Source organism: Sarcophilus harrisii, chromosome 5 (genome assembly GCF_902635505.1).
Source record: "Sarcophilus harrisii chromosome 5, mSarHar1.11, whole genome shotgun sequence".
Taxonomy (NCBI): Eukaryota; Metazoa; Chordata; class Mammalia; order Dasyuromorphia; family Dasyuridae; genus Sarcophilus; species Sarcophilus harrisii.
In genome coordinates, this window is record NC_045430.1 from 95582513 (window position 1) to 95599594 (window position 17082).

Genomic DNA, 17082 nt, shown 5'->3' on the forward strand with positions numbered 1-17082 from the left:
CACTGGAATGTTCTATTTGAAAAGCCATTGTTATTTGTTGGCAAAACCAACAGATGCTTACATGACAACATGAACTGATTGGTAAATGCCAATCCTTGGTAGTAGAAGATATGTGCAATGGAAAAAATCTTAAATTTAAAATCAAATCCTCATACTTCACTGGGATTCAGTTTTCTCATTAGTAAAATGTGAGTTGGACTAGGTCAGGGGTTCTAAACCTAAGGTCCACAAAGCCTCCAAGGAAAGCATGGATAGGAGTTGTAACTTGAGTGAGGGGAAAATGGCATTTTTATTTTCACTAACAATAATGTAATATTTCCTTCAATTATGAATGTAGGCAACATGATTTTGATGAGTTTAAACTTCACCAGACTGTAAAAGGATCCATGAGACACACATAAATAAGCACATGACCAACACAGTACAGTGAGAGTTCAGTATAGACCTAGGACTAGGTGATTTCTGAGGTACCTTAAGGATTTTTAAACTCTCTTCCTCTGAATCAATGCCAATGTTTTGTTTTGCTTTGTTTTTTCTCATTGCCGACCAAGTCTGCCTAGGCAAATGCCTCCTGGAAGGACAATGGTACAGCTTGTGCCAAAGTCCAGGGTGGTAAATATCAGGGTGAAGACCTCAGGGCCCAGGTGCGACCCACGTGGGATTAGGCAGGGCAGGCAGTTTCCCAGCAACCTGGTTCTTCTGGTTTATGAGCTTGGGGATTCTGTTATTCCAAGAACTGGAGGAACAGTAGCTTTATCCCTTGCAGCTTTGATCTTGGTGCCCAGAAGTGGGGGGTGGAAAGTGGAGGGCTTAGGAAAGGGAGGATGAGACTATTATGTGAATAGGTTGAAGGAAGGGGGATATAGTAGGAAATTTCTACATAAGCATGTGACCAAGATGGAGTGGGAGTTGAACATGGGCCTGGTCTTGGACCTGTACCAGTGCTTCAAACAATGCTTGGCACATAGTAGGTGCATGTTGACTGATTGACTGTTCCTCCTCAGCCTCTAGGCTAGGCACTAAAAGGCCTGTGTCCTACGAAAGTTATCTTTTCCCCTAGAAGGAAGGAGACGTTATAAGGAAATCATTGCTGGGGTGCCAAAGCAGACTCCAAGTATCCATGAATATACTTTGGGCTGAAAGTTATGATAGAGCCCTCTGCTGTCTGGCCTTGACACTATTGAGTCTCGTTGTCAAAGAAATATTGACACAATTGAAATCCAGAAGGGCTAGTAGTTTCAGGTATCTTTGACAATTGTGCTAGATAGAAAGTATGGAGATGTAAAGGGAGAGGCTAAGTTCTGGAGGGGTAAAGAGGGCTACTTCTGGAACCTGAAGTCCTTTCTAACAAACTCTTCACAATATGACCCACACCCAGGTACCACCAGGTATCCCAATTGGAAAATGTTATTACCAACATTTCAAGTATGAGGAGTAATCTCATTGATTCATAAGATCTTAGATCAGGAGGTCTTGATTTGAAAGACATCATGAAATTTTATTTGCCTTTTCAGCAATAAGGAATCAGTAGCAAGACTGCTACTTGACTTCAGGACATAAAAAGTACCAACTATTGGCAGAATGATTGGCAAATGTCAAATTGTATTATGGCTAATTACTAGCTGAAACGAATACAAGAAGATATTATGTAGGTTATAATCAGTATTCTTCCAGTGTAGATACCTTTATCCTAAGTCCAACCCATTCCCCACTCTGGTCTTTTCTGCCTTGCTATGATAAAAAGTCATTATTTTTTATTATTATTATTCCTTCTTGTAGCTTGCTTTCCTTTTCATCCCATATAAACTTTTTCTAAGTTCTTAAAAGAATCAAAAACTGAACCAGGATAAATTGAAACATTCTTTACATTTATAAGGTTTTTAAAGTTCTTTTGTTTCCTAAGATTTCAGGCAGACTATTAGAATGTGGTCTCTCACTTCTCTTGAAATCTTCCTTTTCATTTTTCTTTCTTCTCCTTTGTCACTGTTCCTTTACACTTGTATTCTGAGGAAAATTTTCTTTAAATCGTAGAAAGCAGTGACCTCACCACAGTGAAAGAAAATAACACTTTTGATTGGGACATATCTAAAGTACATTTTGAAGGACAATGTTTTCTCTCAGATATTTCAGTATATCAATTATAAGAGTCTAGAAACCATGTATACAATAGAAAGTACTAAGGATAAATTAGCCTAGAGAAGATAAGATTTGAGAAAAAGGGAACAGCATTTGGGAACATATCATTAAATACTTTAAGGACTATTGTGTGAATAAGGATTATTATGAAAGCTATACCTCTTGGAGATATGAGCTTTGTTATTTATAGCCTCATATTATAACTAACAATTTCTTTCCACCCCTTAATTTTCCCATGCTCATACTAATCAATCTCTAGCCACATAGGAACATGGTATCTTTAGCTCTCCTCTCCTGTTCTCTCATTTCTACTTAATCTTATACAATGATACCTCACTTTAACCCTACCCACTGCACCACCCAGAATTCCTATTCCAAGGTGAACAAACTTCCTTTTAGTTTGGACCATTTTCTCTCACATTCCTTCCATTTTCCAGTTCTAAGATTTGACACTTGGTGATGACACTAAATCATCAGCCATCCTCTCCAGCACTGGTTGTATCCTCACTCCCACATTCTCTTCACACCACCCAATCAACTCTGTACACTCACTATTCCTGGTGGGGAGAAGGAATAGAATTGTAATACTCCTTACTCTCCATTGCCACTTCCAGATTTCCTTTTACTACCATCACTCAATAACTTCTCCTTAGAAGTTCACTATTAACAATTTTCATCCAGTCTAGAACATTACAACTGTTGAGTGCTAGCTCTCAAACTTTCCTAGCTCTTCCTCCCTTCTCAAAGACTTCAGCACCTGGTTCACTAACTTTTGCTCTTACACTTTTCTTTTTGTTGAGTTATTTCAATTTTTGAGTCAATTTGATGTCTGACTCTTCATGGCCCATTTTGGGGTTTTTTGGCAAAGATGCTGGAATGGTTTACCATTTCCTTCTCAAGGTGAGGCAAATCAGGTTAAGGGATTTGCCTAGGATCATACAGCTAGTAAGTACCTTGAGACTGAATTTGAACTCAGATCTTTCTGAATCCAGGTCCAGCACTCTATTCACTATACCACGTAGCTGCCCCAGCCTTTATGCTAGGGAACTTGGACATAAATATTAATGTTCCCTCAAACTCTCTAACCTCCCATTTCTTCAGTCTCTTTGAATCCCATGACCTATTCCTGTACTCCACCTCACATACAAGGATGGATGGTTACACCCTCAATATCACCATTACTCATGAGTTAGTTTACTTCCTTAATTAAAACTCTGACATTCTTCTAAAGTTTGAAAGGCTACAAATTGCTATCATCTAATCTTTCCCAGTGCCTCACCTCTCCTAAATTTTTTAATTTATCCTCATCTCAACCTCTCATCCCTCCACCCCTCAATTTTTCTTCAGGCTATTACTCCTGCTCTGACTTTACTCTTTAATCTCAAACTTGTAGTCAACCAATTCAATATGATACTGTCCTCTGTTCTCAAATTCCACAACTTCTTGTCCTATTCTGATCATTTCTTGTCAAATCTCAACTCTATATATTTTCTTATCATCTGCATTCTCCACATGCTACCAATCAGAACTGGAGGAAGTGAAATAGCCCTGTTGACTGGGTTTATTTATGATAAGTAACTTCACCAGAGCAAGGCAATTTGGTTTTTTTGTGGGACATTATGGGCCAGAACTCTGAACTTGAAACAAGGATTCTTACAAGGTGCTAAGTCAGTGGAATTGATAAATACAATGGTTGTCTAGTTTAGCATGGTGCTTCATAGTTCTCTAAATTCAGTATGATTGATTTAATCTTACAACAAATAATGGTTTCCTAGTGATATAATGATTGGTTTATACTCAGTGTAGAGCATATAAACTGAGAGCTCAACTCTTGGAGGGAAAGAGGAGAGAGATTCAATTTCATCTTTGGTCAGGTGGTGGCTGGCCTGGCCTCCTGCACTTCTCTACTGAAACCAAGACTCCTGAAGGATCTTAAGAAAGCTACCTGGGCCCTAAGCAAGGAGACAAGATTTTGAAGGAGACAATAAAGGACTTTAACACCTGGCTATTCTTGTGGTGATTAACTCTGTAGAAAAGAAGACTGCTCCAAAGACCTCCAAGAAAACCTAACAGAGAACATTGGGGGGGGGGGGGGGGATTTGGAATGTATTTATTTTTAATTTTTTTAAGCTATTTATTTTCAAAACATGTGCAAGGATAACTTTTCAACATTGACCCTTACATAGCCTCATCCTCTTCCCTAGATGGCAAGCAATCTAATATATATTATACATGTTAAAATATATGTTAAATCCAATATGTGTAAACATATTTATAGAATTCTCTTGTTGCACAAGAAAAATCAGATCAAAGAGAAAAGAAAATGAGTAAGAAAACAAAATGCATGCGAACAACATCAAAAAGAGTGAAAATATTATGCTGTGATCTACATTCAGTCCCTGTAGTGTCCGGGCTAGCTTTCTGAAAGATCTCTGGATGGGAGTTGGTCTTAGCAGGAGAGTCACCACGAGGATGGTCAGAGATAGAGTCTGGAATCTGGGATCGAGCTCAAGCACATACTCTTCCTCTCTAGTCCTCTCAGCCCTTAAATCTCTTAGTACAATTATAGCACTACAGCACACTGAGCATGTACCAACTGTAGAACCATTATATCACCATAACACACTAAGTACTAAGTATATGTGAACTAGAGAACCATTATCTCATCAATCACACTGAATAAACACCCTGTTGTAAGTATCCTTGCTTTAAGTAGAACACAAGTGGTTACACCCTCCTTGATTTCTCAAGAAAAGGGGTGAACACCAAGGGAAATGGGGACAGATATTGTCAGCGGGTTTCCTTTGGGCTAAAGGGTCTTATATCTTACTCAGAGTTCCCCCACTATCTGCGGCCCTCTACAAGTTCCCATAGTCCTCTCTCTGGGGATAGATGGCTCTTTTCATCACAAGATCATTGGAACTGAAGGTAATTTGTTTATTCCTCTCTAATTGCTCTCTCTCTCTCTACAGAAGCTAAAATCGAGATCATTCAACATAAGATCTTTCCTTTTCTCTCTTTATCTCAAAATCCCTTGACATCATCCCACGCTGTCCTCATATTCTCCAGTTTAGGATAATGGAATGACTCTTTTCCTTGTACAAGTCAACCAATCTACACATACCCTTAATATCATAGTTTCCCATCATTTTTTTAATTTATTAAATTTTATTTGAAAACAGAGTAAGAAAAAAGAAAAACAAAAAAAATATAAAATAAAGCAAAACAAAAGAGAATATTGTCATGTGACTAGCAGAACATCAGGGAGGATTCAAAATATAAAAAAGGTCCATATAAAGAAAGTTATATATATATATATATATATATATGTAATATATATATATATTAGTAGAAGAAATTACATTCAAGAATGTCCACTTTTTCTTTACTTCCTTGTAAATTGTTCTTTGATTCTCTGTTGTTCACTTTATTTACTTTATTCTTTTTTCCCCTTTTCATCCCCCCACAACCCTCAGGCAAGGTATAGTTAATAAAAGATATATTTATGTATACATATGTAGATATATACATATACTCACACACATATATCCCACATATACATGTCTTTCCTATCCCTGCTGACTCTTTAATTAAATGCTGCTCCCTAACTTGTCTTACTATTACTTAAAACTCCCCCTCACCCAAAGATTCCTCCCTTGTCTTCTTCTCTTACCCTTTGATTCCTCATCCACTCATCCCTCCCCCCTTTTTTCTTTACAGATTTTGGAGGGTGCTCATCTTTGGTAATGGTATATATGTAGTATTGTCTATTGATGTGAGTACGTTTTCAGAACTACAAGACCTCTTTCCCCCCCTTTAATGCCTCTGAGTCTATTCTTTCTTTACACATAATTTGTATAACATGATTATTTTTACCTTAACTCTGCCAATGTTTCTTTTGAGATATACTACTGTTGATGTGAATCTTAAACATAAAATATACATGTATAAAAAAACCCCATAATTTGTTCATGTTTTAACAGTTGGCCATCTTAAATTCTTTAAAACTGATCTTTCATATTGGCTTTTATATGTTAAATTTTCTGTTAAATTCAGATTTGGTTGATAGAAAGTCCTGAAAATCTGCAAGTTCATTGAATTTCCATTTTTCTTATTCAAAATTATAATTTTGCTGGATATGATATTTTTGGCCACAAACCTAGCTTTTTTGATTGTTAGTAAATATGATTGTAGGACCTGCAGTCTTGTATTGTAGCTACTGATAAGTCTTATACAATTCTAATGGTAGCCCTGGAATATCTGAATTGGTTTTTTTTCTTTTTTCTTGCAAAATTTTCTCTTTAATCTGGGGTTTTCAAAATGTGGCAATAATATTCCTATGTTTTCCAGAAAGATTTCTTTGAGGTGGCATTCAGTGGATTTTTTTCTATTTCTCCTTTCCTCTCATGTTCTATCATTCCAGGACAATTTTCTTAGATTACTTCCTACACTATTGTATCAAGGTTTTCTTTTTGGTCAGAACTGTCTAATAGTCCAATTAGTCTCATATTTTCTCTTCTTGATCTGTTCTCTAGAACTGTCATTTTTCTTATGTTTCACATTCTGTTCTATTTTTCTCATTTTTTTATAATGTGTTTTGTTATTTGTTGGTCTCTCATAGCTTCACTAGCTTCCCCTGGTCCAATTCTAATTTTCAAAAAATTATTTTTATCTTTGAGACTCTGTACCTCCTTTTCTAGTTGATTATCTTTTTTTTTTCATACTCTTCTTGTTTTTCTTGGATAGTTTTTATTTTTCTTTTTATTTTTTCCTCAATGTCTCTCATTTTATTTTTAAATTTTTTTTTGAGCTCTATAAATTTTCTCTGGGCAGGGAGCTATTTCACATTACTCTTTGGAGTAGAAGCTTTTTTTTTTTTTTTTTTAACTAAAATGTCCTCCTCTGAAGATGAACCCTGTTCTTCCCTGTTCCCATAATGTGTTTTAATAGTGAGCTTCTTTCTTCTTTGCTAGTTCTTTTTATTTTTAAAGAGCTCTATCCTCCTGCAAGTGCCCACAGCCAGCAGCATCCCTGCCCCACTGCCTCTGCATTCTCAAGGTGCTGGTTCCTTCTCGCCCAGGGCCACATCTCAGCAGCACAACTGGGCGTGGCATTCCCAATCAGCCAAGGTCCACCACACTTACACTCCTGAACCTCAGTCTCCTTCCTGTACTTCATTTCTACATTACGAGTTGCCTCTTAGACATTTGAAATTAAATATCTTGAAGATACCTTAAACTCAACATATCTTTCCCCAAATTTTTTCTATTTCTATCAAAGGCATTATCCAGGATTATAATTTCAGTCTTCTCCTTTCCTCATTCTTCTTCCCTTCATATATTTTAGCTGCTAACTCTTGCCATTTCTGCAACCTTCTCATCTCTCATATCCACATCCACACATCTCTCCTTGCACAGATATCACCTTATTCTTTGTCACCTCTCATCTGGATTATTGAAACTAGTCTCCCCTCCTTGCATCTTTCCACACATCAGGCCAGCCTACCTTGGTGCTGCTACCAAAGCAATTTTGCTTAAATGTATGCGACACTCCTACTCAAACAATTTAAATGATTCCATAAATCATTCTAGAATAAAATAAACGGCTATGTTCAGTTTTCAAATCCCTTCACAGCCTGGCACTGTTCACTGAACATTACTCTCCCTCCAAGTGTCTGCAATGTAACTAAGATGACCTTCTTTTTGTTCCTAACCCATGATACTCGGACATTTCTGCTGTTGCTCTGTTCCCCATACCTCAAATGCACCCACTCCTCAACTGAACTTCATAGAATTCTTTTCTTCCTTTAAAACTCAGATCAAACATAACTTTTGTCAAAAAAAAAAAAAAAACCCTCAAATGATTATGCCTACCCTTCCAACTACCTTTTAATTGTTAGGATTCTTACAAGGCGCTAAGTCAATTGTCTAATTTTAGCATCATGCTTAGCAGTTCTCTGGTTCACTAATGTAGTTAGTACTTATTGGAGTTCTATAAGATTCACTAGTCCAGGAAATTCACAAGTTCAGTGGAGGAGATTCACAAGTCAAAGCTCCCACAATCCCACTCTCGGAGGAGGAGTCAACCTTTGAGTTCACACCTCTAAAAGAGTACATAAAAAGATAAGCCTCAGCCAGGAGTCAGTGGGGGAGATTGAGAAGCCAGGATTCAGTTGGGCAGAACGAAGGATTCACAGAGAGCTGGAAGCTGAAGCTGGCAGAGGCAAAGGACTAGCAACAAGAGCTCTTGGAACCAAGGAAAGCTAACCAGGCTATTTTGAAGGAGATAATAAAAGATTGGACTTGAACTCCTGACTGCATTTGGGGTGATTATTACACTGAACTGAAATTAAGGCTGTCTCCAGAAACTCCCCAAGAAATCTGTTCCCAGAGAATGATTATATTTTAGAGAAGAGAACATTACATTTAATTACTTTGTATTTATTTGTAATGATTTCTTTATATATAATCCACAGACTGTATATATCCACATTAATTATCTAATTATTAAATATCCCATGTTTAAAGCAGGGATTTGTTTTATCTTTGCATTTTTTTTTTATCTCAAACACCTTGCCCAGGATCTAACATATAACAGATGCTTAATATATGCTGATAGATGCATTTACTGATAATTGGGAATATGCTCTGGTAGAAGAATTCTGCTGCTCTGACAGGCAGCATGGGAGTGTAGTTAGTGTGCTAGGTGCAATGTCAAGAAAACCTAGGTTCAGATTCCAATCTCTTGATATTTACTAGCAATGTGACAATGGGCAAGGCATTTAATCTCTCTGAGACTGAATTTCCTCTTCTGTAAAAAGAGGATAATAATGTCTATAATGCCTACTTTACAGTTTTAGAATGAGGCTAAATAAGGTTATATTATGTGTACAAAATAAAAATAATATATTATACATATGTAAGACACAAAAATATTAGATAGATTACTCAAACCTGGAACCAGTAAGTCTAATTCCAAGTTGGGGCAGTTAGATGTCATAGTACTGGATCTTGAGTCAGGAAGGAAGAGTCTTCCTGAGTTCAAATCTGGTCTCAGACACTTAATAACTGTGTGATTCTGGGCAAGTCACTTAATCCTATTTATCTCAGTTTGCACATTTATAAAATTAGTTGGAGAAGGAAATGGCAAACTACTCTAGTATCTTTGGCAAGAAAACTCCAAATACGGTCACAAAGAGTTGGACAAGACAGAAACAACCAAACAACTGCAAATAGTAATTACCTAACAAGTAGTCTATGATCTGAATGCTGCTTGCTTGATTCAAAGGTTTGACATGCCTGATATTTTTATTTTAGAAAATATTTTAATTTATTTGGTGGTGATGGTATGGGTCTTGAATAGAGATTAAGAAAAAAGGTATTTCAGTCACAGAGAATCATGTGAAATGAAGGGATTGAACTAGATTATCTCTGAGATCACTTCTGATTCTAAATCTCAGATGTATGATCTGCTATGAGCAAAAGTTCAGGGGGAAGAAATTGAAAATAGTACTCATAGAAGAGTACATATGGGCAAGTGCATGGGAAAGCATCACTGGGTAAGTCACTTAACCCCAATTGCCTCGCCTATCACAAAATATTTAAATTTTTAAAAGCTTACCATATTATTTAACATGCTGATGTGCATGTAAAGAAATTCCCTCAGCCTCTGACTGCCTGCTACTGCAATTTCTTCTCTGTCAGGTTTGGCTAGCCAGGTTAGGGAAGCTTTGGAGCAGGAAAAATTTCCTGCTACCTTTTACAACTATTTTACCTCATGCATAAATTCCTCTTTTATATTTTCTGCCCCTTATTTAAAGCCTCTATGTTACAACTTGCCTTAATACTCAAATTGCAGACTTTCTTGGTTTTTTTTTAACCTATTTTTCATTACTTTTTTATTATGAGTTTTGCCCTTGTATGAGGAAGTATAGTATGACAGAAAGAATATTGAACTAGGATTTTCCAAAAAAGAGATATAACTTCCTTTTGAATGTGGGGATTCTCATAGATGGAACATTGCAAATAATATCAGATGTTTTTAATGTTTTAAAACCAATTGGTTTTGCTGAATGGTTTTTTAACTTTCTTCTTAAAAAAGGGGTTCTTTGTTATAAAAGAAGACTTTCTAGGAGAAGAAAAGAGGAGATGTAAGGGAAAATCTAGGCTATATTAAAACAAAAGATAACAGTAATAACTAACATTTATGTAGTGCTTTTTATGTGCAAAACACTGTGATGTCAACAAAATCTAAAAAAAATAAGATCCAGATTCTTATTGTAGCACCACTAATTACAATCTCTGTGACTTTGGAGAAAATTATTCATCCTCTCCAGCCCCTCAAATTCCTCATCTGTTAAAACAGTGGCTCCATTATTTATATCTTCATTGGAAAGATGAAATGAGATATATTGCATATAATTCCAAAAATGAGAATTTATTGTTAAACTAATTATTAGTTTCAACAAGTCTGTAAACTCCTTAAAGATAGAAGTAGTTTTATTTACTTTTTCTGCATGTCTTCACAATGCTAGCCACAAAAGTATCATGTGACTATTGTATTGCTGACTTGGACTTGTTGTAATGGCCAGTACCCCAAGCTTATTCTCTATACCACCCACTCCCAAACTCTGCTCCATAGAGACCTCACCTCTGAGGACCAGATTGTGCTGCTCAAATCGAGTGCTATAGAAGTGATCATGCTTCGCTCCAACCAATCCTTCACCATGGATGACATGTCTTGGACCTGTGGGAGCCAAGACTATAAGTACCGTGTCAGTGATGTTGCCAAAGGTAAGTTACTCCAATCCCTCTTCACCCAGTTTCTCCCTTTATTCCTTCTATACCCAGAAAAATTGGTGAAAGATTGGGAGGAGGTAGACTAAGGGAAGGAATTCAGCTAGCTTCATGTTGAGAGGTTGAACTATCCATGGCTTTTCTCCTCTACAGCTGGACACAACCTGGAACTAATTGAACCACTTATCAAGTTCCAGGTTGGGTTGAAGAAACTGAACTTGCATGAAGAAGAACATGTCTTACTCATGGCTATCTGCATTGTGTCCCCAGGTATGGGGCCCACAACTAAGGCCAGAGGGGTCAGGAAGGTCCAAGGAAAATTGGAATTTGGCTGGGTGGAGAAAGGGTCTACTAGGGAACATGACATGAAATAGGGATGAAGTAGGTAAGAAGATTCCCATATGATTGGATCCAAGCTCTTAATGGAAAAGATAAATGAAATATTTATTTTCAAGCCCAGTCCTGAATAGCCGGGGCTGTCTTTTGAACTCTAAGAATGGAAAGAATTTTCACAAAAAATAGTCACCTAGATGTGTAGCCAAAAATGATGTAATGGGGGGGGGGGGGAAGGGGGAGGAGTGTCTGAGGAGCCCTAGTGCCAGAGTTTCATTGAGAGAGTTCAGAGAAGTTATTTCTGCCATTCTCCCTCCTACAGACCGGCCTGGAGTGCAGGATGCAGCACTCATTGAGGCCATCCAAGACCGGCTGTCCAACACGCTGCAGACCTACATTCGCTGCCGCCACCCTCCACCTGGTAGTCACCTGCTCTATGCTAAGATGATCCAGAAATTAGCAGATCTGCGCAGTCTCAATGAGGAACACTCAAAGCAGTACCGCTGCCTGTCCTTCCAACCAGAGCACAGCATGAAGCTCACTCCCCTGGTACTCGAGGTGTTTGGCAATGAGATCTCATGACTGGGTCGGCCAATGCTAGTACCTGGGTAGGAGGCACACTCCAAGGGGGTGGTACAAATGGGCACCCAGCTCCAGAATCCTTTGACTACTTGCTGCTGAGCAGCACTCCCTGCCCCTTTGGAGCTCAGCCTCCTCCTTTCCTTCCTTCCCTCCCCTTACCATACCCCAGGTCAATCCTTTCTCCTGTCCAGCCTGTGTGTCAAGGGTCCCAAGACCTCTCCTCACCCCACACCCTTTTGAAGGCTTTCCAGTTCATTTGGATCTCAGTTAAGAGGCACTGTTTATTTGATAAGGCAACTCAAAGGAATCAGAGATTGGAGAGCAAGAACCTGAATGTTAAGGCTTCTTCCCTGTATCTATATGGCAGCCAGAAGGTATTATGAGATCATATAAGAGAAATATGTCCATTCCTCAGGGACAGAGACATCTGTAATCCCAAAACATTTGAGTCCTAGAGGAGTCCTTCAGCCCTTCCCCATCCCCAAAGATAAATAATCTGCTTTTATATATGTATTTCCTTGGCCAGCCTATCCCACATAGGAACTATGTAGTAGAGCTGAATTTAGAGAATCCAGGCAGATGAGCAAAGGGCTGGGATATTCTCTACAGTGGTTTTCCAGGAATATGGTGACTGTGGTGATCGTTTCATACCTTTCCAACCTTTCCACACCTCCTGCCTGGCTTTTCAGTGACCACACCATTTCTGTGTTACTATAGTAAATGCTTCCAAAGCCTCTTCAATAGCAGTTGTAGTAAACAGACTCCTTGTCCTGAGTTTGGAATCCAGTCAGCTGCATCTTCATTCATAGAATGGAGACAGCCTTCACCGAACTCACCTGCTAAGAGGATTACATGAAAAACAAAAGCTAAAATGGGGAAAGCAAGAAAAAGGAAATCAATCTCTTGTCTTCTGTATCAATTCCAAAAAATGTTAATAGTAGAAGGGGAAGGGGAAAGGGAGGAGGACATACACAGCTAGCCTCCTAAGCTTTCAGTCTCTTCCTGGATTTCAGAGACTTAGATGTGTGACAAAACACAGAAAGCCCCTTCAAGCAGAAAGCATCATTCCCTACTCTGACCCTTATCTCAACAGTGTTTTACCTCCATTCCAGAAGACACCCTGAGATTCTTTTTCATCCTCTTTCCCATCCATCCAGCATCTGCCTTCTTTCATCCCCTCAGTTGGAAAATTAGGAAGTCTCCTTTCTCAGTGAATAAGAAGGACAAAGAAAAAAGCTGCAAAAGTTGGCTCCCTTTCTCAAAACAACTCCTCCTCTAAGAGTGAACCCGAGAACCAAAGTAACACTCTCCTTTCCACTGGCTGAAATTCTGCTGCTATAAAAATGTTACCCATGTAGTGCTAAAAAATATTCAAAGGGGCCTGGTGCCTCCTACCATAGGAGTGAAAGTAATACTGGAGAATAATAGCTACAGTTCTCTGCTTTGTTTCCTTACCTTGGGCAAAAAGGAAGTCTAACATAATCCTGTTTTCTGCATGGTACAGAACTTCAAATACATGTATGAATGAGCGACAAAATACCAAGCAGAGAATAAGTTACTCAAGAATGGACTCATTCATGAGAGGTTTTACTTGGAAAGGGTACAATTGATGTGGAAGGAACTTGGGTAAAGGGTTATTCTGCAGCAGTATCTTTCTATGGAAGGAGTTCTTAATGTTTTTATGTCATAGATGCCTGGGGTAGTCTAGTGAAGCCTTCTCAGAATATTATTTTTAAATACATAAATACATTAGATTACAAAGGAAGCCAATTATATTAAAATATAATTATCAAAATATATATTTTTTAAAATTTCACACATCCTATATTAAGAATCCCTGTTCTATATGAATTCCTCAGTATAAATAAATAGTTACTAGACCACAGGATGTATGTAAATAGGTAATTTATGTTCATGGAAACAATTCTAAAGATTGGTCAGAACTCTTCTGAGACCACCTGGAAGAGAAACAGCCCTTTCTTCTTTTGCTTTTTATAAAATTTTTTCTTAATATCTCTGACTAGAATTAGAGAATATTAGAGCAAGAAGAAACTTTAAAAGTCACCCCTCAACACCCTCATTTTAAAGATGAAAAAAAACGAAGCCCAGACTGGCAACTTCCTTAGGGTCACACAATCTGTTGGGACTAAGATTCTGACCCAAGACTGACACACAAACTGTTGGTGAAATAATTGGAATAGAAGTCAGGGGTTTTCCCTTAAGTGAAAAGTTGAGGAAGCCCTATTCCCCAGTTTAAGTGGGGGCAGAGATAAATGCTCCAGATCTTGGTCCCTTTCCTCAAACCAACTTCCAATCTAGTACTTTCTTTTTAACATTATACTAAATTGCAATCCAAATATAATCTTCTTTCAATTTGTTCAGTGCCTCTTGGGACCTTGCACTTTAGAAAGAAGTCTTGTTCAAATAATTGTTCCTTCTTGGCTGTTTCCTTGTTGTGACAAGATAGTAAACTGGACTCTACTCTGACCCTGGCTTCATGGAGCCGCTCTTGTCTATATGATGCTATTGCCCTATCAATAAAGTACATTTGGCTTTGTTATGTCTCCACCTTCCCAGCTCTAGCTCTGGCATTGGCTTCCATGATGAATTCTTTGCAATCCACTCCAGTGACATGGACATCAACCCACACTAGAAACCCTAATCATTTTCAAAGGGAAAGACTCAGTTAGCATTCATAATATGTTTATTTAATTTTAGAGAAAGGAATAATGAGAAAATGTGGGCATTAATCTGGCTCATTCATCTAGGAAAGAGACTAAGAAGAAACACATAGAAATTTTAAAGTCAGTAACTCAAAAAAAAAAAAAAAACTGCCTTGAAATTTTTGGTTACCAGACATACTGATGTATTTTTCTGGAGGACAGATATCTAGCAATGAAGTAAAGTTGCATGAGGGCATATTTTAAGTCAACTTAAGAAAACATAAGCCACTAAATAAAACCATAGTAAATAGAATGAGCTACTTGGGTATGAGTAATCACTTATTGGGATTGTTAGAAATTCCCAATTTAGATCAAAGTTTGATATTTCAACTATACAATTCTGTGAATCTAAGAAGCCTGGTGACTATATACAAAGGGTGACAAATAGCAGACTCAGGAACCAAAAAAAAGCCATTGATGGTTACCTAAGGAGTCAGCTTTTTATAGGAAGAGACACATTTTGAAAAAAAAGAAAAATAGCTTAAGTGAGTAGGAAGAGACACTAAATTAAGAGTAGTCAAGATTCAGGATATTCAAGTCAAATTGTTGAAAGGAATGGATGAAGAAAATAAATGTACAAATCACCAGACTAGATGAATGACAGTTCTGAAGGAAGTCAAGGATAAATCCGAGTAATTTGTCTTCATATATATATTTATTTATATATATATGACAAATTACTCGGATTTATCCTTGACTTTTAACTTGTCTTCATAAAAAAAAAAATCACTGTAGTAGATTTATTAGATGTGATCTTTGTGATCTTTGTACACCAGAGCAATGACAGAGGGAACCTAGGGAGTTTAAAATCAATGAAACATCACAGTCTAGTGAAAAAGGCACCAGGCTTGCAGTTAGGAAGTCCTGAGTTCAAATCCTGACTTACATATTTACTAGCTATGTGACCCGGGGCCTCACTTTCCTCATTTGTTAAAATATATGGGTTGTATTCACCTTTGAGATTCCTTATGGCTCTGAATTTATGTCCTTATGGCCTCTGAACATCTTTCAAGAGCCTATAATAAATAAGAAAAAGTATTAGAGGGAAATGCAACATGTTTTCTGTAAAGAAGAAATTGCTTCTCATGAATTATTTGTAGTTGGTTCTCTGAGGGAATAAATACAGGCAAGAAGCTGGTTTAAAGATGAGAAGCAAAGAATGGGAACATGTAGGCACAGAATATTGCAAAGATCACCTAGCCCATTGTATAACTGAACAGTTTTTCCCTGTACAATATCCATTCTGGAGATGACACCTCAAGTTCTTGGGAACCCCTATATCCTCAAATAGCATGGTATACTTTGGAATAGTTCTCTAATTGCTAAAAAGTTATAACCTATCTATCTGGTTCTTCAATCTACTGTTTCTTTTTCTGATTTATGAAAGCAAATTATTGTTCAGTTATGTCCAATTTTTCATGTTCTCATTTGAGGTTTTCTTGTCAAAGACACTAGAGTAGTTTGCCATTTCTTTCTCCAGTTCATTTTATAGATGAGGATATAAGGTTAAGTGATTTGCCCAGGGTCACACATCTGGTAAGTATCTGAAGTCAAATTTGAACTCAAGAAGATGAGTCTTCCTGATTTCAAATCCAGCACACTATCCACTATGCCATCTACTTGCTGATATAGGAACAAGTAAAACTAGTTTAATTCCTCTTCCATGGGACAGCCTTCAAATTAATTCTCTCCAATATTTCCCCAGCCTAACCCCCCCCCCCCCCCCTAATTTTCTCGAATTTATTTTTGTATGGTATGACTTCTGGGCTCATCATCATCATTCTGGTAAGGAGGTTATAAACTCAAACTTGTGAATGTTCTTACCTAAAATGTAAAGTCCATAACAGAGTCAGATATGATCTGGCCAAGGAAAGCGAATAATTGATTAAACAGTGTTTGACAATGGAGTTTGGATTTCTGGATCATGATTTAAAAGACAGGAATAACAATCTACTAGCTAAAGATGGCATATACCAAAGAGGCAGCAGTAAGAATATATTTTCCTGAAGTCTTGTGAATCTAATTAGAAGGGCATTAAAATAAAAGAAGAGGGAAAGTGGAACAAAAATGGTGAAGTAGCAGAAAGGAAAGTAAAACTCTCCAATAAACTCCTACAGATCTAGAAAATAAACTAGATTGATTCCTGATTGGAGAGTCCAAGAAAAAAAAATCACAGTGTGCCATTTTCCAATTCAGAGGAACATAAGAAGACAGAGACATCTACAGACATAAGAGACTTGACTTTAGCCAAGAAAGACAATCCTAAGTGTTTCAATATAGCAAGAAGCTGTGCATCAGAGACAAAAAGGATCTTATATCCAGGATAAAGGGATCTATCCTTGCATAGAGTGCGGAATAAAGTGTCAACTGGCAGTTGTCACCCATTATTCTGTGGGTATTCTATTCCAAGTCATAGATCCAGGATGAAATGAGAAAGATGACACTTAGGAGTGACATTCCGGGATGAAAAGTGGTTGCAAGCCATAGGTTGGTGTAATGAGCTAAAAGCAAGT

General features: G+C 37.6%; 1 protein-coding gene across 1 annotated transcript in view; it reads left to right on the forward strand.

Annotated features, from left to right (window-relative positions):
• The window catches only part of VDR (vitamin D receptor), a 70615-nt gene extending 55922 nt beyond the window's left edge, over window positions 1-14693 (forward strand). The window contains exons 7-9 of the mRNA XM_031938044.1: window positions 10777-10928; window positions 11085-11201; window positions 11587-14693. Coding sequence (XP_031793904.1) covers window positions 10777-10928; window positions 11085-11201; window positions 11587-11846 — 529 coding nt within the window. The 3' untranslated portion in view covers window positions 11847-14693. The remainder of the gene's footprint in view (window positions 1-10776; window positions 10929-11084; window positions 11202-11586) is intronic.
• The last annotated feature ends 2389 nt before the right edge of the window (window positions 14694-17082 follow it).